The following is a 26,696-nucleotide window of genomic DNA, read 5'->3' as shown; positions in this document are numbered from 1 at the left end:
TCTGACACAGCTCATTATCACCTAGAAGACAGCTAAAATATTTGGTTGTGACACTGCACTGCACTTCTCATGTAGCCAAAGGTTAACCATTAATTCTAAAACAGCAAGCAGGAATCTGAGTAAGTGCTGGTCAAGTAGCAAATAACCTCGTTCAGTTCTTACTCTGTGGGCAAAGATGGTAAACTCTTGATGACCCATGCAAAGGAAGTACTGCTTCAGGCATCAGCCTTGGTGAATGCCAAGATTCAATAATGGTAACAGCAAAAAACTGTTCTCCTCTAATTCCTCAAAATGTCAGTACTCACCACATTATGTCAATGTTGTCTTCCCAGCAGCCTTAAATAATTCCATCTCTGGAATACTAGTTTTTATGTAGACAGCCAACTCTACTAACCTTTCTGTCAATCACCTAAGCAATGGAAAAGAATTTTTTTTCTAAGTTAGTAAACAAGACTACTTCACATACCAGAGACAGCACACCACTGGAATGTATGGACAAAAATTCCCTGAAGAAATTAAGTGACAGCAATTGGAAATCTGAAAAAAGCACCCAAATGGCGGTATTATCTATCTGTAATATTGTTACTACTATATCCTGGATCCTAGAACACTCTCCAAATAAGCTTAATATATTATCTTTTGTTACCAGACAATGTTACAGAGAAAAAAAAACAACAGTTTTTTTAATCCTCAAGTATCTCAAGACACTTACCCATGTACAAATTTAAAATATGGCAGGTGTTGCCTCTGTTTCTGGACTTAAAACATTTATTGTGCACTCTCTTCTTTTTATCATCTCACTGGTATGTCAGCAACAAGACACTAAATAATGAACACAAAGTATTTTTAGGCATCTCATAAAAAAGCAGAAAGCATTGCTGCCTCACAGCATACTATATTTGTCTATGATGCCAGTCAAACCTCTCTGGAAGCCTTGTTGATCTTTATAATGTTATGCCCAAAAGGTAATGTTTCTCTGAGTGCAGAGGTGGCTTCAGTGCCTACTCTCTTCAGAAATTCTGGCCACTCAAAATCAAATATGATTTCAGTTTCCTTATCTGAAGCCATTTTTGCTGCAGTTTGGAACCTGCAGTTCATTTCAAAATAGTCACTTCATTGCTAACAACTGCTAACAACTCTTAAAGAAATCAATTCCAAAAGTAAAACACAGATAAAAGAGTGAATACAGAATGTGACGTTTCTCTCAAACGTCTTCTGATAATTATCAATAATATTCAAACACTTCTACTATTTCCATTAGAAAATACATGAAATATTGTATATCTTGCCATGAAGAACTTGTGTATTATGCTCTGTGTGTTAACTATTAACTTATTTTAACTTACTCTATATAAGAGATCAGATAAATCAGACCCCACATTGAGTACACAAAGGAGCTGAACACCAAGTAAAAGCTTGACAAAGCCAACAGAAACCAAACCCACCACAGACTGGTGTTTTACAAAGTGCTTTATTTCCCAGTTCTTTCTGCAATAGCTCATAATCTTTATTTTTGTTTGTAAGGTCAGCATAAACATCAGCATAGCACCAAAAGTATTAGCCTGTGGCTAATCTCTGAAAGATCTTACCTTACTAATGTTAATTATGCTGGCTGACTATTTTTTGTTACCACCTGTCCACAGTGAAACTTTTCCATTTTTGCAGTTATTAGCTAATCTCTCATTTTGCAAAGGAGCTCAGAAGTCTGAAATAAAAGGAATGGAGACACTTTTTTTTTTTCACAGATTGAACTGGCTGAACAAAACTATGTTTCACTATGAAAACATTGATCTTTTTTAAATCGCAACCAATAAACCCTAAGCCACAGCTCCTGAAGATGCTAAATTTGGTTCTAGTGTAGTCTGTTTCTTCAAAGATGTCAAACTCACTTTGCCTGATCCAAGTTCACAAATTTATGGAGTACTTCAGTGCAGAAGATTTTTTGGTAGCTATGGAACACAGATAACCATGGACTCCTCCAGAGCAGACAGTGGCTAAGCAAGCAGGGATGTCCTCAAGAGCTGCACAATGAGGAATTCCTTTCCTTTCCATAAAACTTCAAGAGAAAAGAGAAGTGCCACATGTATTACTTCCATGGCCTTGACACAGCCAAAAAAGCCTAATGAATAGATGATACAGTAAATAAACTGTAAGACAATAATCAACAGTGTGTGATATCACTGGAAGACATCACTTGATGAAGTTATAATGACAGTGCAATTCTTTCTGAAGCTCATCTAATTTATTATCAAAGAAGTCTTCTTTATCCACCACAAATAGCTTTGTATCCTCCAGACAGACAACTAACAATTCACCATCTTCCTTTTAACAGAGAATCTTCCTTTCATAGTGAGATGTGAAAAGAGGGGAAAAAATAGATTAACTGAGCTAATATTAGGAAGCTATCCGTAAATTTTGTATTCCAAACAGTGCCCCCAATAGAAACCATTAAGTGTGTCATGTCAGCTAGTACCCTGTCTTGATACCCTTGGTGTCCAGTGCCAGGTATTTTTCACAGGTGGAGTTAAGAACACACATATAAAACCTACCCTCTAAACGAAGTTCCCGTCTCATTCAGGAAAATAATCTCTGAAAAGCACGACAATAGAAATCTCAATCCCAAGCTTTGTTTATTTCTTTTCCCAAAGTTAACAGCACTTTCACCAAGGATGCTGTTCACTGCAAACTTTGCTCCATTCTGAAGCACAGACAAACATAATGCTGTAAAGATGCCACATCCTTAACATCTGTAAGAACAGCACTACCAAAGTTACCATAAAGTAGAATCCATGATGCAGCATCCTCTCCTCAGAATGATTCTTCCATGCTCAAACCTGTAAAAATATGGCTGGTATTCTTTTCCAGCTGAAATGTAATGGATTGGACCTGTTCCTGAGTTAATTCTCCATCTGAGCTTTACTTTAGTGAAGAGGTGAACCAGCAGAACTTGAAAGGCCTAACCAGAATACATCCAGAAATACAACTTCTGATTCAAACAAGTTACACTCCTTTCTACACACAGAATGAATCCTTCAAATCCTTAAGAATTGTATTAAAAAATTAAAAGCAAAAGTGACTTGCAGTGATCAAACAGAAATCAGTAAGCATTTTCCACTGAGTCCAGATGTAAATTTCAATATCTGATTCAATGTGAGAAAAAATAATTTATTGCCAATTAAAATAGATTAAATCAGTGAGAAACAAATGCAAATTAAATCAGCACCTTCCCTTCATGCTCCCCTCTTTCCTCAGACTCAACTTCACACTTTCAACCCCCAACTTCTCTGCCTCCCTCTGTCCAAAGCAGCACAGGGCAAAGTGGAATGGGGAAGTTGCAGTCAGTCTGTAACAGCTCCTTTCTATCACTCCATCCTCTCACTTTTCCCTTGCTCCATCATGGGTCCTCTCCACAGGCTGCAGTTGTTCAGCATAAGCCTGCTTCCATGCAGGCTCTCCACAGGCTGGAGTCCTTCGGCATAAGCCTGCTCTGACATGGCTCCTCTCCATGGGCTGCAGTTCCTTCAGAAAAATCTCCACCTGCTCTGGTATGTGATCCTCCACGGTCTGCAAGGAAATGCACACTCCAGCACCTGAAGGAATTCCTCCTCTCCTTCTCTGACCTTGGTGTTCAGAGGACTGTTTTTCTCACCTTCTTCCTCATTCCTCTCTGCCATGCAGCATTTTGCCCTGTGTTAAATACACTTCCACAGAGGTGCCAGCAGCTTCACCAATGTGTTCAGCTGTGCCCCGTGGTGGGTCCATTGCAGAGCTGTCTGGAACCAGCTGTGTCCTGCACAGGGTCACCCACACCTGGGCACCTGTACCCAGTACAGAAGCACAAACTACAAGCTGGAGATAAGGAACTTCCTCACCCTCTCCTCTGCTCTCTTTCAAGCTGTGCTCAAAGAGTCATTTGTGGGGGCCCAGTGGGCCAGACTCTCAGACAGATATGGATTCGAAACAACGGAAGGGGGAGATGGACAGTTCTTTGTACTGATAACGTGCTGGTGCACACAGTGCACAACAGTGCTCTCATCAGCACAGCTCTGCAGTTGTGCTGGCCTCTGTGGAGATGCAGAAGCAAAACCTGTGGCAGGTTCTCACAGTTCCTGTGAGAACTTCTGGAGTGAAGGGGACAGCAGAATTCACCCCGGTATCTCTCCCTCCTTAAGCAAAACCTAATGGCATCTTACATTTCAGTCATGTAAGGAATCAACCTCCAGCACAGTAAGGCAGAGAGGAAATTTATCCCCAAATGTGGGAAACCGAGGATAGTGCAGTTTTTTAAAACGAGAAATTTGTTTCTATACTGCTCTAGAGAGGAGAAAGAAGCAATAAGAGAAAGGCAGAAAAGTGAAAAATGAGAACATCTAAAACACTTCCCCCACTCCCAAAAAGCACCAAGTATGAGTACAGTGATAGGACACAAAAAACCCCAATATGGGTAGGGCAGCAAGAGGTAATTTTATGGCTTGTATTACGTACAAAGTTAGACATGCACCAGCACCTGACATGAAAAACCTGTACACCCACCAAATTATTGTGAAGATATTGATTTAAAACTGGTAAAGCCCTCTCTCCACAGATCATCTGTTCTCAGTAGAAGTAAGAAGGTTAAGAAAGTTCCCACTTTCTCCATCTCCTTCCATGTACAAAACACCTCAGATGTGGTAACTTTTAGCTTTGTCAACAGTCAAGAACATTGAGTTGTCAGACCAGCTTGCATTCAGAAGATAACTACTGCACTGAAGATAAAAGCAAACATACATGATTACCCTTCTAGCTTTTATTAGATGTGATCTTAGAGAATAAATAATAACAAAATCAATGACTAAGAAGTTGTATATTAAAAAAACCATTTACCATCTACAGTGAGCCATTTCAGCCAGAAGAAAATGCAATCTTCAGCTGTAACTTTGAGAGCTTTCTATCTCCTGTAAGCAGCTTGTTGCAAACTTCCCTTCCTCTTCTGTTCTGTGCTCTGGTCTCTTGACAGTTATCTGGAGTACTCTCAGAGGTAAATGATCCTGAGAAAACATCCAAAACATAGTGAACCAAGAGAGAAAAGTGGAAGCCAAGGAAGAAACACCTGCACACTTCAGAAAACTGAAAAGTGTCATCTGTAATAAACATAAATAATTAATTTCCAATTCTCTCTCCCATTTAATTTTAGCTTTAAGAGAATAGCTGTGAGAAAAAGTTAAATTTACGTAATTTAACAGCAACCTGACAAAGCAAAACTGAATTAGATCTAGGAGAGATTTTGAGGTCAAACTTGTGATTAATTTCCAAAAGCACTGTTAAACTCAAAGTTGGGGGTGGGGAGAAATTGAGATTAGTTTTCCTCCCACTGCTGGCCAGTATTTCTCAAGATGTTCAAGGAAACATATTGTGTAAGGGCGGTACTATATAAAGAGCAAGAGTGCCTACTTTTACCATTATATTCTTCAGTTGCTTATTCCTCCTATCAGCTCCAATTCCTAAATTATAGCATGCTTGAGGGTGACTGTCACAGGTGCTCTCAACTCTCTGTGTACATTGTCCATCAAGTTTTCATATACAGAGACCTTTAGCTTCCCTTAAGCTGGAAAGCAGAATTCCATGAGCCATCCTTCAAAAGATTAATATGAGTAGCTTTGCATCAGGCAGAAAGACAAGTGCAGCTGTTCCTGGGAGCCAGAAGGTTTGTCTTCTGCTCAACAAGCACTGCAGAACACAGGGGCATAGCCTCAGAATTTGTCCATAGCTCAGACTAAGATCAAATTCACAGCCAAAGGCTCTCAGTTCACAAGATCTGACCATTTTTGACACCCATTGGTTTCACTGAACCAATGCAAATTCCATGCACAAAGAAAATTTGCCACAGCTAGAACTGATGTGACATGGATGTTAATAAACAAATTGTAGTATGCAGATATTGTTACTGACATACTGCCAAGTAACCAGATACATTATGCAAACAAAAAAGTGCCCTCATGTGATGGGAGAAGTCATAAATGTGGATTCTGGTGTCATGCCTGTTTCCCACTCCACCCGTTCTGTTGTGCAAGTTTCATTCTGTAGCTGCTGATCTTTTTTTGTTGAAGACACTGAACAGAGTGATAATTATAGCACAGATGGAAGATCACCTACAGAGGAAGAAAAGTGCCAAACCTTTCAGGCTCGGTTTTGAGGTGCAGCTTGGAATGTTTCATGTTCTGGATAAAAAGAAAAAAAAACGATTAAAAAGGTTTAGGTTATTTTAGGTTATTTCAGGGCTAGAAGTATATAACATTATTCATTTAAAGCTTACTCTGTAAAAAACGTATCTCTGAAAGGACTTTAGACAAAAGCTCTACACTGCTTGTTTATTAAACAAGTTTTCATTTACTTTAAGAAAATATACACAGACAATAAAAAGATTAGGAGGTGCCACTGGCCTACAGTTTCACTATGACTTGCAAAGATGGCAATGCATGGATGAGTATTCATTAGTACTTTGGTACATACTCATAAAAACATAAACATTGAGATCTGTCCAAATGCTGGGCATCTTGTCAAGCAGATCAGAGACACAGTAATACTAATACTTCTGAAAAGGAAGATTTACTTTTATTTTCTATTGAAAAATCCTCTTCCTCCCACCAAAGAATGTGGGTTAAATAGAAGTTATGACATCAAACTTTAATCTCCTCTGTTCCATTCATGCTGGTCCTCTCATAAAATCTTACACACCTTCTTCATGCTCTCCATGTCCCTTGCAGGCTTGTAGAACCTCTTGAGTGGGCAAGAACAGCTATGTCAGCACACAAAGACAAATCATTGTTTCTGAAGGGTGCATTCAGGACTAGCACAGAGAGTGTTAGTCTGGCATGAGGACACTGGAACCAAACTTCTCTCTCTCTCCTACTGATCTGCCAACACGCACCTCTGTTCCTGGCTCTCCTGCTGCCATGTGACTGCCACAGCTAATTACATTTTAAATAGTATCTAGAGACAAAGACTGTCCTGCAAAATGCAGAAGCAAGTCTGTGATCCTTCCTGAAGCCACTATCAACATTTCAACAAACGACAGAGCTAAAATTTTAACAGTATTTTAGGGGTAATTTATGCTGTAGTGACACTGTCCTGCTATAGCAATCCAAGTACATTAGAAAAATGTCCAAATGGCAGACAAATAGCTCTCTAGCTCCTTCACAGTGAGGACCCAGAAATCAACTCTTATGAAAGCACTATACAACAAACAGATTTCCATCCTCTGATGAGCCTTATCAATCCCTATTAGAAAAAAGATCAGGAAGAGAGACAAATTTAATTTGCTTAGAACAGCATGGTCTTGTTTAAACAGGCAGAATGTCATTAACAGAAGCCAGTACATGCCAAATGACCAACTGAGCTGCGCTGCAGAGAGCTAAGGATGGTTGTAGTAAAAACATGAATTCCAATTACCCACATCTGATTACACGTGCCCAAAAATATCTGCATCATTTAACCACAGCTAGGTGTAATTAAAGCTGTACTAAAGAACTACATGCAAACAATTATAGTTCTGTCTGCATTTTATTTTTTTTAAGATACATACAATCCTCTGTGCATATATAATTCAAAACTATTAAGTATCCAAAGGTAACTTCCATAAAGAGGCTACCATATGCACGCTTTTTGCAAAGTTCTTCTATCTAGTAGAGGCTAACAGACTACTGATGAGAATAACTCCTACAGCTCCTATTCTTCTGTCCAGGGAAGACTCCTTAGGACAAGGACACTCAGTATTCATACTCAGAAAGCTTTCCATGCTTTTAAACCCCCTTCTGTACAGGATGGGGTCCTAGATGACAAACACACACTGATACTTTGTATGATACAGCAGCACTATTTATGATCACTCTTTTGAAGTCTCTCCAGAAAACACATCAAATCCCTCCAGAATATAAACATGTCATTTGTCATGTGCATTAGAAATGGAATGAGATATCAGATGTAAGAGCTTACATTGGAAAAAACCCAAATGCACACACATACACTCCTGTTAGGTGGTGAGATTTTTGCTTTCCCCTCCTTCTCCCCTCAAATCATACCTTAGTTGCTGCTGTTGGATAGACCACCTGGATAGCTTCTGACCTGAAAAATCAACACAGCCTGTTTTACATAATGCTTGTTTCATTCATTAATGAGGTGCACTGTTGCTGGGAGAAGATAATTGTTACTGATGGCATGGGCTCTGAAGTCTATTCCTAAGAAAGCTTTGTTCAGAAGGGCAGGGCAGATCAAAGACAATTTTCTCATCAGAGATCCGTGAAGAGCAGTAACTTTTCACAGCACCATCCTCAGCTATATCACTCTTTCTATCCCTAATGGAACAGACTTTTCCTGCCTAGACATCTGAGAACATATCTGCTTGGATAGGCTTAAGGGAGAAAATTGTAAGTTTGCCAACAGACAGACAAGCTAACAGGCAGCTACTATCCACAGCCAGAATCAGGAATTCAAGTGGTATGAAAGAGCCCAGCCCTAACAGCTGGCAGAAACCATCCTTTCCCTCCTTGTTTTATGAAATCTTTCAGTTGCTATGAATGTAATGATGTCCTGTGAAATGTGGCTCCCTGATATTCATCCAGGTAATGATGATGATGACCCCCAGAGCAAGCAAGGAAAAAAATTAATGGAATTAAAAGGAACATATGGATGTAGGATTCTGAGGAAACAGGAAGAAAAACTGACAGGGGCAAATCTCACCACTATTTAATTGTGCAGGGAACTCAGCAGCTGTTTCAACAGTCCAGCAGCGAAACATTGAGACTGGAGGACCCGATGGATGGGATTTCTCTGGAAGCCTTAGTAAGTGTGAAGAAAGAGACATTTGGCTGGATGCTGAGTATGCTTGAGGTAGACAGAGCTGCAGTCAGATGGATGAGGAGAGCAGCAAGTTAATTCAGTTGGGAAGAAAAGCTTTGTTTTCCTTGGTATCATGTAAAGAAAAAGAGTCCTGGGTTAAAGCTCCAAGAGGAGTTTCTTCTTCATATTATAAGCTAAGAATGGGCATCTCAGACTATGGGAAGTCATTTATCTGCCTCTGATACTCACCAGAAGTCAAGCAGCTTTGTTGGTTTTGAGGGCAGGACATGCTTCCCTTTTCTTCCATACCTTTAAGTTCCTACCATGAACTCAGACTATGCACTACTGGCATAGACAGGACTGTGGACAGACTCAGGAGCTGCACTGAACCTTTGTGATGGGTTCTCAACCCCAGAGCCCACCCTCACCACTGGGGCCCCATCAGCCCTCCCTGTAGGACCCTTGCTTTTCACACACCTTCATCCTACTTGTGCTCCATCATACCCAAAACTCACTGCCCTAAAATAGCTCTTGCATTTCTCCCCATGAGCCCCCATAATGACAACATAGACTGTACTTTAAAAGAAAAATTAGTTTACATTGGAATAGGAATATTATACATTAAGTTACTATATAAAAAATATATATATACACACACATACATATACAGACATCTGTGTCTCTAAATTTTGTACAAACTGCAACAACCTTTATACAACAAAAAGGACTCATTAACACTACTGGTTCCATCCAAAAGGCTGCCAGCCTTGAGTGAGAGCTCTGGTTGTGTGCTTTTTTAAGCCTTCTCTACATTTTATCAAAAAGTTATTTTTGCATACACATACAGAAGCACAGCCCTTCTTGTAAAGCAACCGATCGCTATTATGGGCAACCAACAACGAGAATAAACGGAGGATAATTTGTTCAGTTACAGTACTGTTGAAGCTCAGGGTCTCTAAGTTTGCAAAACAAATGCTTGAACATAACCACAAGAAAACAAAGTCAACATCAGAAAAGCATCCACAATTCCAACACAAAGTAATAACCAACTACTTTGCACGAAGCTACACAGCTTACTCTGAAAAATCAGCCTTGTGTATACTATTCAAACAAATTCAACTGCACTGAAAGTGGTAATGTTTACTTCTGATCTTTTTCATATACATAACAATCTTCTCTGTAAAATTTAGGTGGACATTAGTGAAAAAAGGTATTGAGTATAGAGACTGGATATGGGTGATGAGTTCATGTTGTTCCACTAACAACACGCACAAAACAAATGTAAACATATTCTTTGAAAAAGAAAGGTTAAATTAAATTAAAAAGCAACACAGTAATAAACTGAAACATGTATTTGAAAGACAAAGAATTGAAATTCTGTGAAAATGAAGAAAACGGAAAACAAAAATGTGAATATTGGCTGAAGACGCATTTCAAATAAATTTTTCGATGAACAGAATTAAAAGTCTAATCCCCAGCTTTTAAAACCAACTAATTCCTTACTGCTTCTTTAAATTTCCTCCAACTTTTTCTTCTATTGTTTTCAGAATGCCATGCAAATCAGGGTAGAATTAATTTTGCAGCCTGCAATTCAAGATGGACTAAAAGAGTATTTCCTCCAGCTGTGAGCACTAAGTTAAAAATAGAAGTACTGTCAGAAATATTGTTCAGCACAGGATGAAGCTGTAGCTTATGGTGGAAAGAACAGTGACTGTTAAAGAACAGAAATGTTAATGAGGGAACTAAGCAAGAACTGATGGAAATGTAACTTCTCTTCCCTTGAGCTTTCACTCCAACCATAAACATATTGTTTGCTTTGAAGAGAACTAAAACTGAAATAACATCTTGCTGGTAATCTTTGGCTGTAGTTTATTCTTTTGAGAATAAGTATTCTAAAAAATGAGGAAAAATTCTCGAAAAAAAAATGAGCAATATAACATATGAGAAAGATAAGATAGTCTGGAATGCACTAGTTTAAACTCTAAGAAAAACCAAAGGTGATGGAATCATTGAATACAGCAACACAGAAGGAGGTACCTGTTCTGGTATGCAGTTATTGAGTTGGAAAAGAAAAGGTGACTGCTACCTGAGTGCTCCAGAACTATGACTGCAGCAGAAAACATCCATTTTGGACAAATGTTCACAATTAACAACAACAGCAACCAAACCAACCAAACCCAACCAAACAAAAAGTCCAAAAAAACCCCAGGTGCACCTTGTGGAATTGTCTTTAGCCAGAAACAAGTAGGATATACCACAAAACAATTCAGTGTAGAAACTAAATATGAGAGGCTCAAAAAAAAAAGAGAGATTTTTTTATGCACTTGCATGATAAAATACTGGCTCTTATTTAATAAGAGCATGATCCTGTAGGAAAGTTCTAATGGGAGCTAACCCATAAACATTAGCTTTAAACAAAGAGCATTCACAATGCTAGTTAACCTCACAGGAGTTAATGTATGTTAAGACTAAGATATAGCACCTACCTAACAAATGCTGCACATAAAGGCATTTGGAACACAAGTTCAGTGTAAGATTTTTGAAATGCTCAAATTTTGAAATGCTCAAAAGAAAATGAAAAAATAATTTTAAATGTCCACTATTTAGATGATGTTTGTGAACGCTTGAATGTAAGTTAGTAAATGTAACGATTTAAAAATGTAAATATTTTGGTTCCCATAATATTTGCAATACTTTCTACTCTACATAAACAAACTAATCATTTTCCTGGGTTTTTTTTGTTTGTTTGTTTTCAAGTCATAGAAACAGAAAAGTTCCCAGACAGCATTCTTCCACAGCATACAGAAAAAAACCTCGTAATTTTATGATCAAGCTCTCGACCACTAAGTAGGAACTGATAACAGAACTGCTCCTATTGCTGTATACGAAGTATTCTGAATATTGCTCTCGGAATTCATCATCTGAAGCAAACAATGTAATTGTTTACCTTGATATCTATGTTGGTATCAGTTTAATTTCATTTAGGGCTTTAAATTGACATGGCTGCCCAAAGAAACATAAAGAAACACGTCTGTCACAGATTACACAACTCAGTGCTTGTCACTTATTATGGCTTTGACTTAAATATTGCTAAAAGATAATTTTTTTATCACATTCAATTTCTAAAGATTCCTGCTAATTATTTTAATGACATGGACCATTTTAGTCTTAGAAGATGTCACTGTTGAAAAAGATGAGTTGGTTTTCTGAATGTTATAGTGACAGTACATTTGGACATATTGCTTGGATTTATATCACTTTGTTTTCTTGGGCTTGTTAGGAATGCCTACATTACAAGCCCTACATCATGAACAGCAGCAGGTTAAATCACATTTATCTGAGCTGGTAGCTTTAAATGCATAAAGCAAACGACAGGTAAGCTGAAATGGCAGCATCCATCATTCTCCATGAGACAAGACTCCTGCATTTAGTTGTTACGACCGACTGCTAACACAGTACCACTGCAAAGGAAGGCTGCATGCAGCAATGAACCTCACCATAAAGCCAGAACACAAGCTCAAAGATGTCAAAGTTGAAAACATTCACCGTTACAATTCACACTCTTTTCTTCATCACACAACCTTACATTCACCTGGCAGCCTCACCTTTCTCCTCTCCTTGATCTTCACACCATTAACATTATGACCAGGTCGAAGTTGCATTTTCTTAAGCATCCATGTTCTTTATCACTTTGCAGTTTAGCATCCTGACCTTCATTTTGTCACAAAACCATTGCCATACTGATCAACTTTGCCATTGGATTCTGTGATCTTGGAGCTGACAGATTCTATGGTCTCTGTAGTGCAACAACAGTCGAGGGTCTCAAGGAGAAAAAGCAAACCCAGCATTGTGATCCACACTTTAAAGCTAAGGAATTAAACTGTGGAAGACCTTCAGAAACATTAACCAAAATGGGCCATTTGGATAGCAATCAAATTACTCAAAGCTTGAAACAGAAGAGAGAGGTGGTGTTCCACAGGGCAACTGAATGACCTGGAATTGGCAGTGAGCCACATCAGTCAAATCAAAACAGCTTTCTGTCAGAACAACTCTAAAGTATGCTTAGTCTAAATGTCACAGTACAATTAAAAAAGAATGGTAGGACTTTGAGAGCACCTGCCTTTCCTTCCAAGACATTAGAGTTCTCCAATTTGAAAAATCCTTCCAGGCTTCAGAGGTGTAGGTGAAGAACTATGGTGAGGAACTGTGGCAGTCTCTGATTTTATCTGGTTCCATAGACAACGCTTTTTCTCTTGGCTCTTGTTTAACTTGGCTCACACAGGTAATACCCTTCGTATTTTCTTCAGCTTAAAAACAAAACAGAAATCAAACATTGAAGTTCAAACTCCACTGACAATGCTTCAGCCCCAATAACTGTATGCATTTAAAAGAAAAACATTTCAGGAACTCAAGCTAATAGGTAAGGCATACATGAAGTTAACTGCTGTTTAGCTCGACAGCCAGTTACATCACCTACTGTGCTCTAAGACATTGTCGACATGAATTTACTACAGTAAGGCCCCCCTTGAGTAACAACAGTTAAAACATCTTCTTAAAAAATGTTTGGAGATATAAAATCACTTTCACACAAAATGTCTTTTCTCTTTCCCATGGAAAAAAACAAAGCTACCATCTTAATTTTTGGGGTTTGCTGTGAGGTTCTTTTCCGCAGAGAAATGGAGGTGCTATTGCTGAAAAAATTAACTCTAAAGTATGTTGATTTAGAGAATGACCTACACTTCAGGCACAACTGGCCATTTCTCAATGGCTGCACACTCATTTTAGCAGGAAATAGCCTACTCTTAAGCTAGCACTTAGAAATGAGAAAATCCAGAACACAGAGGATAATTTTAACCAAGTCCACGTGTGCATAAGTGTGTGCACACGTGGAGGAGAGAAAAAAAATCTTGAAATATACATTGACTGAAATGCTAAGTTCAAGTTTATGGTGTTTCCTCCAAATAAGGTCAGCAGCATTATTCCCCCTTCAGTCTAGACTCGTTTTTGACCTGCTCACCAAAGAATTTGTCTCTGGGGGAAAAAAAACCCAAACAAAAAACCCCCAAAAATTTCATAGGCAATTCCTCCACTGACTTAGGAAAGGCACCAATATTCTTGCAACTTTTAGATTCAAGTTGGTGAGGACAGTTTGAGACCTTAAGCAGAGAGAAAAGGAAAGTCCAAAAGAACAGTGAGTTTAATTCTTGCAGTTATATAATTTTATATTTGACTACATTTCTTTATGAGCAAAATAGTGTTTCTTTTAAAAATTAACTTACAACACTTGTCACATACAAAAATTTTTGAGATGCATCAACATCTAGACTGAGGAAATGGGCTAAACATTTGAGAACCTCTCTGAAATTCTTTTACCCTGAAAAAAAAAGAATTTCTCAGGAGACAAGTCCAATTTTAAAAGGGAAAACAACCAGTTACACAAGCCTTTGAGTACAACAGGCAGAAAATCCCTTAAATTTATCTTTGACAATACTGCCACAGTAAAATAGCCCATTATCACTTTAATACATATGAATTTCAGTATATTTCCTCGTGTACCCTTAATTTATATTAAACTCTATAATATTCTGAAAATGAAAACATAAGAATACATGAAGAACTAAAAAGGAAATAAAGTTTTGCTGACCCGCAGAAGTCATTGGTACGTATGGAGATAATTGTTGGTACGTCATTATGAAGGTTAGCTATGATCTAGCACATCTTTAGCTAGATGTTCCTGCAGAACTACTCGAGTCATCTTTCTAAAAGTCACAGATGACAAGAAAAGATAATATAGAAATAATAAAGCATTGCACAGCTAATGTTTCAGACTCTCTGGGAAGTCAAAAGACCACGTTGTGCTGATCTGTGTATGGTTCACATCTAATAGGTTTTCTTCACCCAAAATTAAAAATCAATCCATGAGAATGCAAGCTTCCATTCTCAATCAGGTTGCATGGCAGAGAATTCAAAGGCTACTGATATTTGTTAGCAGTGGTTTTAAGGAGCCTTCAATTTTGATAGAAAGTCATTTACAGCATTTATTGCGTATTTTTTAAAACTGTTTTCAAAGAGTAGTTTGAAATTCCAAGCAATTACGTACAACTCCATCTGACCATTTCTAAAGCACATTGATGACCACAGAATTTTAGTAAAACATTATTAAAAATTTTCAGAAATCTGCTGGGATGGTGTAAACAAAGAAGTCATCAAAATCCCCATATTTCCTTCCACAGAGTTCCAACTAGATTCAGTATTGGTTATTTCCTATTTTTATTTTTCCCCCAAAAAATATTTTGAAGATCATAATTATAGCTAAATATTAGGATTTTTGGCAAAAACATTGTGTTTAACAAATAAGCTGGTATTTCGTCAAAGAAACTGACAAGTGTCTTTTTGCAGCAAAAGATAAGTTTGGGGCTGCTTTTTTTGTGGTTTTTGTTTGTTTCTTTCTTTTTAATATAGTAAAAACTAATTAGAATCAGCTGAAAGAAGTCTATGCTGGAGTTCCCCATTATCAACACATTTCTCTCCTTTCAAGCCACACAGAACAAAATCCACTTTATTTTCTATACTTGCATTTTACAGAGAAAACTGCAACTTACTAAGTGCTGGCTGGTTGTCCACAATCTGAACTGGAATAGTCTGTACATCTCCCAAGAGAATCTGATGAACTCCTTGCAGGCTTCTGGAGTCATTTACACCTCCAGCTGGTACCAACTGGCCCATGGCAGCCAGACTTTGATCAGAGCCAGGTGGAGTCCCAAAAGCAGAGGCAGCAGCACCGTGCTGTGTTAGGCCAGCACCTGCTTGCAGGTTATGTCCCTGATTAAGTGTTAGAGAATGGCTGGTTATTGCACTCCCTGGGGAATCCAGGAGACTTGCAGGGCTGGGAGGGGAATGGTTATTTACAGCTATCAGGGCTGCTGATCCATTTGTGGAGGTAAATGCTGACTGCAGCTGTAATCCCTGTGAAAGAGAAGGCAGAAGTACTAACATATATTTTTATTTATAGCAGAAGGAGTTTGCATTTAACAGCACATATTTTGCAGTGCTGGAAGTGGATAGCTTCCAACTTCCTACACACAATCTCTTTTGAATAGTCAATCCCAGCAACCCTAGGCTCAAAATGTATTTGAAAACAATTGGGATAATGGTATCTAACAGCATCTAGAAGACTGCTTATGACCACAAAGCTCTAATTTTGGATTGATACTCAGTTTTGAACCATTCCCCAATACTGCCCATTCCAACAGGACGTGGATAATCTATGCTAAGCATACTGCTTTAAAAAAAACAGTGTGAGGTGGAGCCAGGCTGTCTTCAGAAAGAGAGGGAAACACCAAGTAGAACAGCATCTTAGTGCAGACTGTATTTCTAGGGAAAATATTGTGCATTTCATTGGGGCTCAGGAAGTATGAAAGTAGCTTTTCAAAGCAGTTAGGGAAGAAAGCTAAGAGAGCCAGCTTGGAAGGGAAATGAGCTTCAGAAGAAGCTCTTTTAGCATGACATTCTTATCTCTACCCTTTAGCCTTTCAACCTGGAAGTTTACAGATCTGAGCTAGGAGCAGTTTTAGGACTTCAATATATTTTCTTAAGAGGTTGAAGGAGGATTTAAATGGAATAAATAAGACTGACCTATCTCCCCTCAGTTTTGCAGCATTTTCATTATGAAATGACTGGACCATATGGAATATGAATAGGCACTGGGTTTGAAGCAGAAACCCACTACCTTCATCTTCTTGGTTTTGCCTTCACAAGAGACCCTAACTTCAAAGTGTTGGCAGCTGGTAGTGGGATCCCCTGCACCACAGCTACACGTGACATGCCCGAGTTCACAGCCCTGAGTTACCTAGACAGTGTTTGGGATTAGCTGAGAGGGAACCTGCTGTTCTCAGCCTACCCTCAGCACTTCCAGCACAGCGTTCTGTAAACAACTTGACTGTACCTGAAGTTGTGCAAATATCTTGGGCTGAAGTGAAGAGAGTGAAGACAACAGCTGGGCTGTTTCTGGTGGCAAGGACTCCCCACTCTGGTTAGATTCTGCTTTGGTGATGACTGACTCCCCTCCTGAGCTCCCTACGTGCCAGAGAGGAAGCAGACAGTTAGGCCAAATTTCTTCTTCCCATTTAATAAAAGCTTCTCTTGCAAACCAAACAAACCCCTTCAATCTCAATATAGATACACAGAAGGCATATATATATACATAAATGCTGTTTTCTTTGCAGAACCTGGATGCTAAAGAAAAAAGATTGTGTATGAGAAAAAACCCCAATACTGTAGGAAGATTGTATGTATCTACACAGAGCAAAAACCAGAAGCACCAATAAATCTGTTCTTGAGAGCAAAGTAATTGCACCCTACACTGTGCTTTGAATTTGTAGTTATAGAACAAAGGCTGAAACATTTCTAGCAAAGCAGCAAACAAATAATTTGACAACATCTACACCTCAGTAAGGGCTCAGTAACAGATAGGTATCAAAAAAAAAGGGTTGTCTTCAAAAAAAAAAAAACTACACAGGAAATTTTCTGTCTCACCACTCCCTTCCAATCTTGTTGTTCCAATCTTAGCATAACTTCTATGTAATATCATCAAAAGTCCATTTATCTGGAGGCCTTTCAGCCTACAGATTACATCATATCCTCAAAATTCTTATTCAGTGTAAGAATGATGGACTTCATTTCCTGAAGGCTTGTAAAAACTGAGATTCATTTGTAGCAATCTCTGCAAGAAAACTTCTCATGGGATCATTTCATTTCCTATTTGAGCCACCCAGAACATTTTGGTTAAGATTTATGCAGACACAAGTAGACATTGCTCAGCCTTTTATTTAGGAGTTTCACTGTTATAACAGCAAAAGAAGAGCTTGCCCTGTGAATGCAGACTAGTCTGGTGAATGGCAAAAACTGAGAATGGTCAACTGCAAAATGCTTTCTTATCAGAAAATCATAGAAAAAGTTTCAGCAATCTGAGGGGAGATTCATTTTTCAACATACATACCGATCTGCAAACTCTTAACTCTTTATCACAACTGACCACAAGATACTCTCTATAAATCTCCTTGAACCCAACTACTTCAAATACTTAGGCTCTTTTTAATATCCATATGCAAATGTGAATGTTCATATGCAGGAAGAGATGGCAGTTCTTTCCTTAGGTTGTATTTTACAGCAACATGCCGAGGAACAAAGCTAATAGTTCAACTCCTGATATCCCTGCTACAGAGGAAGCTGTATCCCATGGAGATATGGAGTTCTGCACAAGAAGTTCCGTTATTGCCTGATTTCTTAAATGTAAAGTTGTCCCCATTTGGCACAAGTTGAAATTAAAAAAAAACCCGTATACAAAGAGTAGTCATAAAAGTCAATGTTGTTTTCCCTTGCTACCACTTCACAAACATTAATAAGAGCTCATTTTTGGAAAGCCAGGCTTCTTTTTTTCCTTAGACTTGTAATACAATTATAAACACGTGTTTGAAATATATACAAACACATACCCACACATATAAAGGAAGACAAGACATGCTGCAATTAGAGTATCTGCTTATTTTCACTGAGTTGGTGCACATGTGCATAAAACTAAACAAAACCAATTCTCTGGCCTCCTGTAAAATTCAGTATGTCACTGGATGGATGTTTACACATTTGATAGGCTACTTTGTCTTAGAGAATTATCTGTGTAAAACAAAGAAGCCAAGAATTGGTCTCTTCCTGAACCTTCTCCAGCACTCAGTTCATACCAAAAGTCATCCTGCTGAGCTCTATCACAGCTGTTGAGGGCACAACTATTCTGTGTTTCTCCATAAAAGCCCAGTAATAGCAATATTAACACAGGCATGCAAGCTTAACTGCAGTAAGTCTGCTCACATTGCAAATTTCTTTTTTCCTAAAAAACAAGACTTTCTTAAAAAAGAGGGACACTGTTCAAGCTGAGTCTAATTTAATTCTCTTGACAGGTGTTATTAGCATCTTCATCCAAGATAAAATGTTCTTTTCACACAACCATCCCACTAAAATTTTTTATTGCTTGAGGCTGCTAAATAAAAGCCCAATTCATTATTCTAGTACTTCTTCCAACAACATCATGACTACATATTTTTCCACACATGCAGTCAAATAGTTAAAAAAAGCAAATGAAAATAGTTATGACAAAATAATCCTTCTTAAGTTCAGCTGAGTGACAGAACATGGCAGCAACCTCTCTGGAATAAAACTGAACTTCTGTGACATAGCTAATAAAACACATTTGAAGACAGCTACGTTATCCAAACAGTCCTACCATCTGAAGGTGGTGAGGCAAATGTAACAGTCACTGTTTCTGTGAGGACATTCCCACTGTCTGTGGTCCATTGCAGCTGAAAGGAAAAAGATCTCAGTTCTCAGAAAGGGTACAAGCTTGTCTACTGCAGGAACACAGGCTCAATACAGGACCTGTAGGAAAACAATGTCTAAAACTACACTTCCTTATTTTCTTATAACTATGCATTTTGGGAGCTCTTGATTTGCCAAAAAAAAAAAATACTGTGAACATTACACTATATCAGGAAGGCTGAAGTCTGCTCATGACAGTTTAAAGACTTTAAAATAGAAAACAGTCAAACCATTTGGCTAACTAACAAGAACACTCACTCACCTGGGCCACAACAGTATAGGAAGAAGGAAAAGACTGATGACACAGCATGATTTAACAGAAGAGTTTGTCAAAGCTCAGTTTGTCAAATCAACAGTTTCTTAGTAGTCACTCTCATAACTGGGAAAACTAGGATCACTGTGTATCCTTTATGAGTCAATATGCGAAAGAAAATTAAGAAACATCTGAGAGTTACTGAGCATTCAGAAGTATTGACTTCAAGCTTACTTCACTTGCTATAAAGTGCATTTACTAATGTTTACACATTCAAAATGTCATGTAAGCCCTAATTTTGACTGCACCTCAGACACACCTCACCCCCATTTTTTCAGATACGGAAAAGTAGTAGTAACTTCTTCAAAACAGATGATGAAAAAGACATGAATAAAATTTTCTGCCACATGCCAATTTTTCTACACCACATGGCTTCCAGTTCATGGGCATTAAGAAGTGCTAGTATTGTATAATCTGTCAATCAAATAACAGCAATCTAATGCTGATGAGATAAATACTGAAGAAGGTCAGAAGGTTTTATTCACATTTAATCCAACCGTGCTCAGCCAGAGATTCCAGTGAAAATATTGCTGTTGGAAATATAAAGTCATAGAGAATTTTTAAAGAAATACAGCAAAATGGTACAAATTAAAAACAACACTTCTAGTATAACTCCAAAAATCAAAAAGATAACACAAAGGCTAACATACCATTGCTGGGATACTTTCTGAATTATACACCATCTCTCCATTCCTTAGGGACTTCTGTACTTCATGAATGTGGTTCTTGATGTCATTCACAGTGGGGAAGAAGGACAGATTATGTCTTTCTGGCACTTCATCAGGCGTGAATAACTCTCTTTCCACATACTTTCTGTCACATGTTAAAGGACATTCAAATATGCACATTTAAATACATTGTGCTATTTCCCTCTGTTAGAGACACCACTACCTTCTCCCTCCCCTTGTTGCAATGACAAGACAAAAGCAAGCTAGATGATCTTCTGCCAGTTCCTTGTGCATCTGCTACAGAGTTTGGAATTTAAAATCTCCATTTATTTAAGTATATTTAAAGAGTACAGCAGCTTTTGGTGGCTACCAACAACAATATAGAAAGAGAAGATAAAAGCTGGGAAAAACAGTCTCATGACATCTGGGAAATACACCCAGTGGTGCATCAGCATTTGCAACCATTTAGTTGCAAACCAAATGAATCAGATGCAAGAGTAGATACAGCACTACAGACAGAGCATTCCAGACAGTTCTGTACCTTAGTTGCTTCCTCACTGCATAGACCTGCTCTATTCCCTGAGACACCAGTTCTCGGATCTTGTCTGCCACTTGAGGATGAAGTCGAGAAGGCAGAGCACAGTTCTCATCTCTAACAACCTCCTCCTCCTCCTCAGGAGAAGACACAGGAAAATGGGAGGGTGAAGGAGGGAGGCAGGACGTTTCCATTTCATGGTATTGGTGGGCTTGCTGAGTGGGTAACTGTACATACCACCTAGCAAGAAGGAAAGATTTTAAACACACAATTCTCAAGCAAAGGCAAAAAATTTGGTGTCTTAGGGGAACAGTCTGACAACCACAAACAACCTAGTTAGAGCAATGTAAGTTTTGACACTTTCAGAACTCAGGGCCCTAATGTCTTTCGCAACTCAGGGTCCTCTCACACCTTTCAATGCAAAATAAACTAGCTCAAACCCTCCAGTACTACAACTATTTCTATCTGCATGAAAACACCTGCTGAAGTTCCACCACTTGGTGCTTAACGCATTTACCAAATGAATACTTCAGAGCCACAGGAGTCTTACTGACATTGTGGGATTTTTTTTACTGTTGATATTAATCAAAAGCCTTAATAAGTGACTCAGTAAAAAATAAAGCAAACCTAGCAAAACATTGCTCTTTTTTGCTTCATTTGTGAAAATAAAGAAAGAAGTGGAAGTTTCACCTGAGGATACCGCCAGCATCTATCAAGTTCTTCTTCAGAATGTTGAATGCTTTCTCCTGCTCCATTCTTATGATTTTCTTGTCAATTTTAGGATCAGTAGGAACCCTGTATTCTGGAAACTTCTGAACCTTTTTAATATAGATTCTGCCAAGGGGGAAGGCAGGGGGAATAAAAAAAAATTCTCCATCAGTATACTTTGTCCTTGGGAGGGGAAAGGCAAAATCCCCATCTTCATATCAGACACTAGAATAGACGTTTGAGCACAGTGATGCAGGGAGGAAGGAGCCTCTAAAATAACTGTAGAATTCTTAAAGACACTTCAGTAGAGATGGATGCATACAGACACACTTCTGTTCTGGTCTGGCAGCTGCTCAGTCAGAGTGATTTTGCTCCTCAGAAAAACCCCTCTGTCCCTCAGCATAGCAAAAGCACACACCATTTGTGAACAGACTGCAGTTCACCCAGCTGTGCAAAATTGAGCACATGCTTACTTAGCTACAAGTGTTGAAGTAAACACACTCTTAAATCAGTAAAAACTGAACGAGCATCCAGGAGGGTGCTCAAGGATGAGGAAAAAAACCATTAGTGCTGGATAAGGAGAAACTCCTCAGTGAACAGGAAGAACTGTAACGTCTTCAGCACACAGGACTTGTGCTAAACTAGGCTGATTGACTGATATCAATGCAATTAAAAGCCTGAAGAAAAAACAATAAATAATATGACAAAGTTTTATGACCCGAAATGGTCACTAAAGAACATCACAGTAACTCACTAATGCTCAGGTAGATAATGATTCTGAAGATATGAAATGATGATATGATTCTAAGATATGAAATACTTCTATTTCATATAGTGATGTGTTGCTACTTTGCATCCAGGCAATCTATCAGATCTCAGCCTTATTGAGTCAAACAGGACAACATTTCCTCCTTACCTCTAAATGAGTATCAACCTCAAGTTCCCAAGGAGATGAAACAAGAGCTACAGCAGCTACCACCCCAAAAGAGTGCTCTGTCCCAACTCACAGAAAGAACACTTTCTTAGGATGCTGAGTCACTCTTACAGCTTTATAGATAATTCATACCTGGCTGGACAAGTGGCTTTGTACAGATGGCCAGAGGTGCTTTCCTGCTCACCAGCTTTTTTGGGCTGGAAACCTTTCCTCCTTGGCCCATATTGACACTCCATTACAATGGCTCTGCTTCCTGGAAACAGAAAGCAATTCACTCTATATTTATTCAAGCAATAACTGAATTTTTAACAGTAAAACAGTAACTACAGAAGAGATGAGAGTTCTGAAACAGAACGTTTCTGTTTGCCATTGGACTGTTCAGAAGACAGAACGCTTAGGTGTAGCAAGCAAATACAGTGCAAATGCTTCTCTCACAGCATGCAAGAACACAGAGCATTTACTATGCATTTCTCAAACCTGTTACACCTCATAACACTCCTGCAACATATGTGAAGGCAAAATATGAGATTCTGCCCTGGTGAACACCAGTACTTTATAAGATGAGAAATTACCAAAGGAGCACAATGCTGGTGATAAACACAAAAGAAGCAGAATCCCCAAAATAACAGAGAAAATTCACAGCTGAAATCAAACGTGTGCTGGTTTCGGCTGGGACTGAGTTTTAACTTTCTTCACAATAGCCAGTATGAGGCTGTGTTTTGGATTTGCACTGAAAACAGTGCTGATAACACGGGGATGTTTAGTTACTGCTGAGCAGGGCTTACACTGAGTCAAGGTCTTTGCTGCCTCTCACTGCACCCCACAGGCAAGGAGGCTGAGGGGCACAAGAAACTGGGAGGGGACACAGCCAGGACAGCTGTCTCAAACTGACCAAAGTCATGGAATATGATATGGAATATACCATATGGCCTCATGTTCAGCGTACAGAGCTGGGGGAAGAAGGAGGAAGAGGCGGGCATTCAAAGGTATAGTATTTGTCTTTCCAAGTCAGCATTAGAGGTGACAGAGCCCGGCTTTCCTAGGGATGGCTGAACACACGCCTGATGATGGGAAGTTGTGAGTGAATTCCTTACTTTGCTTTGCTTGTGTGCCCAGCTTTTCCTTAACCTTCTAAACTGCCTTTATCTCAGCCCACGAGTTTTCTCACTTCTACCCTTCCGATCCTCTCCCCCATTCCACCAGGAGGAAAGAACGAGTGGCTCTGTGGTTGTTTCCAGCTGGGGTTAAACCACGGCAGCAGGTCAGCAGCCATTTCCAGCCCCCTGGCTTAAATCAACACTTCAGACCAGTCTGTCCCATAAATTCTTAACTGCAAGTCAGAGCTATCTTAACTGCCAAATAACAGAGTTTCAGAGCAGCATACCCACACAAAACCAGACAGGCCTAAACAAATGCTGCTTTGCTCTAAACCTGAAGTAAGTGACTTCTTCCAATCAGACCTCTAAAAAAAGAGCTGACAAGCAAAACATTAATGCTGTCAAGAAGGGAACGTTTTCCAAATTTCTTCCACGTCATGTTTAGTTATCTTTTATTTGTCAGGCAAGCAGCTGCCTATACCACAAGTGACATAACCAAAACCTTTTTAAGTATTACAACAGGAACATAATCTGCTTCCATAAGATATCAAATGATTTATTGCTTCAGGGCAGTAAATGACATTAAAAAAATAATTAAAAAAAATCTAATTATGTATAACAAATATATCTTGTCTCGTTTTTAACAAACAAACATTAACAAACATTTTAACATACAAACTTAAAATGTAAATTTCAGGATTGAAAAGACTGCAACAGCTTTAAACTAGTCTTTGCTAAACTGAATCTCAAAACCAGTTTGATAGGGACCTTGTTTAACAAAAGCTTCAACCATCCAAAATTCTCACTAAAAATAACAATCAAGATTTTGATGACTTTGTTTTCTTTTACCTCACAGTTTATGGCTGAAGCTTTAAAACTGGTGCTAATACTTCACTTTTTCAGTAACTTTCAGGGGAAAAAAAAGAAAAAGAAAAGAAAAAACCCAAGCACATAACCTACATTCCTGCCAATCATTTTCTCTATGTAACAATTAAACCCCATTCATTTAATATCCAAATTAACTCTTAGTAACACATAACATTTATGAGCTAAATATGTAATTACCAACCTATGAAGTATTCATGTTCATTTAAAAAAAAACAAACAAAAATCTGTCTGCTGAGGTATGTTGATGTTTATCTTGTGTGGTTGCTTTTTAAAATTTATTTATTTTTTTTAAAGGTTGCAACTTAAATAGTTTCTTGACTCCTGAGGAACAAACTCTTCAAAAGATCTTCAAGTTAGGCAAGAATAAGCGAACAAGCTCTTATCCTTATGAGCACTTTCATGTCCTAATAGAGCAGATGGAACCTCCCCCTTAAAGATTTCATCACATGAACCCCCATCAAACAGTACTTAACTAATTCCTAAAGGACAAAAGGAAATAATCACAACAAAACATAAAAAAACCTCAAAAAAACGTTTCCTCTTGTTTCAGAAAACAAGCTCCTTCAGACTGTGTCACAGAAATGCCCAAACTGCTCCTTTTTTATGTTTATGCCTTGACTTTACCAACACTAAGGAACAACATAAAGACTCCTCTTTATGGCCAGCTGGAAGCTAATGTTGAAATTTTGAAAGCAGTTATTAAAATAAAAGTTAGTTACCTGCATTGACAAAGGGGATCCCATCATATGGGACATACTGAGATTTCCACATCAACCGTGTGGCGGGTTTGGCTGGGCTTGGAGACTGGCGTGTCCCCCACACACTTTGTGTTTGCTGCTTGTGTAGCGTTAGAACACTCTCTAATTCTGTCTCACTCACACAATAGCCGCGGTACGAGTCCCCAATTTTCTGCATGGAAAGGAGGTGAAATAATAGGATTATTCCCCAGCTGACTGCTGAACATTACACAAGAAAACAAAAGCAGTCAGGGACTCTGGCAGGTGAGAACATAGGCCCAGATTTTTGGCGTTTCATGTTTTCTGTCCCCACATTAGTACCTCACAGAGATTTAACGTAGGATCTAACGCCAGAGCGGTCTCCACTGAGGTCAGGAGCTTGTCAGCCACTCAAGACCCTAAGAACACCAAGAACCCCTGACACAGTTACAGTTACTGCCAACTCTGATTTCCATAGGACAACTTCACTCCTGTGGTTTCCCCCCAGTACACACTTTGGGTACAGTCACCACCTACACAAATTTGCCTTAGATGAAGTTTTTCACTTGACTGCCACAGAGAATCTCTGAACCACTAATAATTGTCTATGCATGTACTGCAACACACACATGCTCCACTGCACTGGAGCAGAATACACCCACATACCACCAGTAACTGTCTCACCCACTTAGTGCACTAACTTTGAATGGAATGTCCCACATAATATCTCTCCCAGCCTTCAATGCACTCTTGATTCTCAACATTACACAGAAACATACTATACCAGATCTGCCATGTGCAAACTGATGATGGTTGCAATGAACTCTGCTACAATCTTGGCAACTCCACAAAAACTGCATCTAACTAGACTCCAAGTAGTTATCCAGCTACTCAGTGCCATCACAGCTGGTTCAGTGCTGGTCTACCAGGGCCAGCCAGCTATCAGCAAAACTACTGGGACAGAGAACTTTCCACCCAAATTCAGAATGCCATGCTTCCTTCTGTTCATAAGCAGTTCAGGGACAGGTTGGGCAACCGGCTGTAAGTAACACCCAGAGTAGTTTGCCAGCTCAGTCTGTGGGACAAACACACTCCGAATGAGTACCAAAGTCTGATGGAACTCTTTTGCCACCTTCAGTGACAGAGCAGACAGATGTTTAAGTAATACTGACAAAAAAAGCAGCAATGGTGTCTCTTCAAAATTGTTATTGCACAGATACTTCAGTGACACCTGCCTAAAATCTGCCTCATAGTCATCTAAGAAAACCAAAATGTCTGTGCAAAACCTAAATCAACCAAGAACCAACAAAGATCTTGTGAATGAACTGGGCCAGCACAGTGTTGCTGTGAGTGCAAGGCCAGACACTGAGGGCTGTGTGTCCACTGCATGGGAGTCACTCTGAGCCACGAGGTGCTGACACTTCAGCACCGCCTGCTCTGCCAGCACACTGCTCCAGCAGTTAAAGTCTGCACAGGTTGCACCCACACAGCTGTGCAGAGCTAGAGAGGTTGGCAATCGTTTACTAAGAAGTTATAAATAACATTTCTGTCCAAAACTTGGTCTGAAAAATCCAGGAGAAGCAAAGCAGTCTGAGAAGTACCAGAACTACCTTCCTTATAGAAACCTGGGATGCTGCCTTTCACAGTAGGGATTA

At 39.0% G+C, this 26,696-nt stretch overlaps 1 protein-coding gene across 2 annotated transcripts in view; it reads right to left on the bottom strand.

Moving 5' to 3' along the window:
• Window positions 1-2,074: 2,074 nt before the first annotated feature.
• CARF (calcium responsive transcription factor) overlaps window positions 2,075-26,696 on the bottom strand; it is a 34,361-nt gene continuing 9,739 nt past the window's right edge. The window contains exons 6-18 of one of the 2 annotated variants that reach the window (XM_025895015.2): window positions 25,045-25,234; window positions 22,473-22,593; window positions 21,389-21,532; window positions 20,705-20,938; window positions 20,146-20,308; window positions 19,091-19,166; window positions 16,760-16,890; window positions 15,417-15,780; window positions 12,420-13,121; window positions 8,058-8,938; window positions 6,154-6,197; window positions 4,864-5,027; window positions 2,075-4,314 (exon numbers count right to left, since the gene is read on the bottom strand). In XM_025895015.2, coding sequence (XP_025750800.1) covers window positions 13,006-13,121; window positions 15,417-15,780; window positions 16,760-16,890; window positions 19,091-19,166; window positions 20,146-20,308; window positions 20,705-20,938; window positions 21,389-21,532; window positions 22,473-22,593; window positions 25,045-25,234 — 1,539 coding nt within the window. In that variant the 3' untranslated portion in view covers window positions 2,075-4,314; window positions 4,864-5,027; window positions 6,154-6,197; window positions 8,058-8,938; window positions 12,420-13,005. Of the gene's footprint in view, window positions 4,315-4,863; window positions 5,028-6,153; window positions 6,198-8,057; window positions 8,939-11,395; window positions 13,122-15,416; window positions 15,781-16,759; window positions 16,891-19,090; window positions 19,167-20,145; window positions 20,309-20,704; window positions 20,939-21,388; window positions 21,533-22,472; window positions 22,594-25,044; window positions 25,235-26,696 lie in introns of those variants that run through there. The other variant, XM_018071621.2, reaches the window with a different exon arrangement.

The sequence above is a fragment of the Manacus vitellinus genome, unplaced genomic scaffold, assembly GCF_001715985.3.
Source record: "Manacus vitellinus isolate BGI_N305 unplaced genomic scaffold, ASM171598v3 scaffold_20_pilon, whole genome shotgun sequence".
Lineage (NCBI taxonomy): Eukaryota > Metazoa > Chordata > Aves > Passeriformes > Pipridae > Manacus > Manacus vitellinus.
Note: the sequence above shows the minus strand (reverse complement) of the source record. Positions and strands in the feature narration are given on the sequence as shown.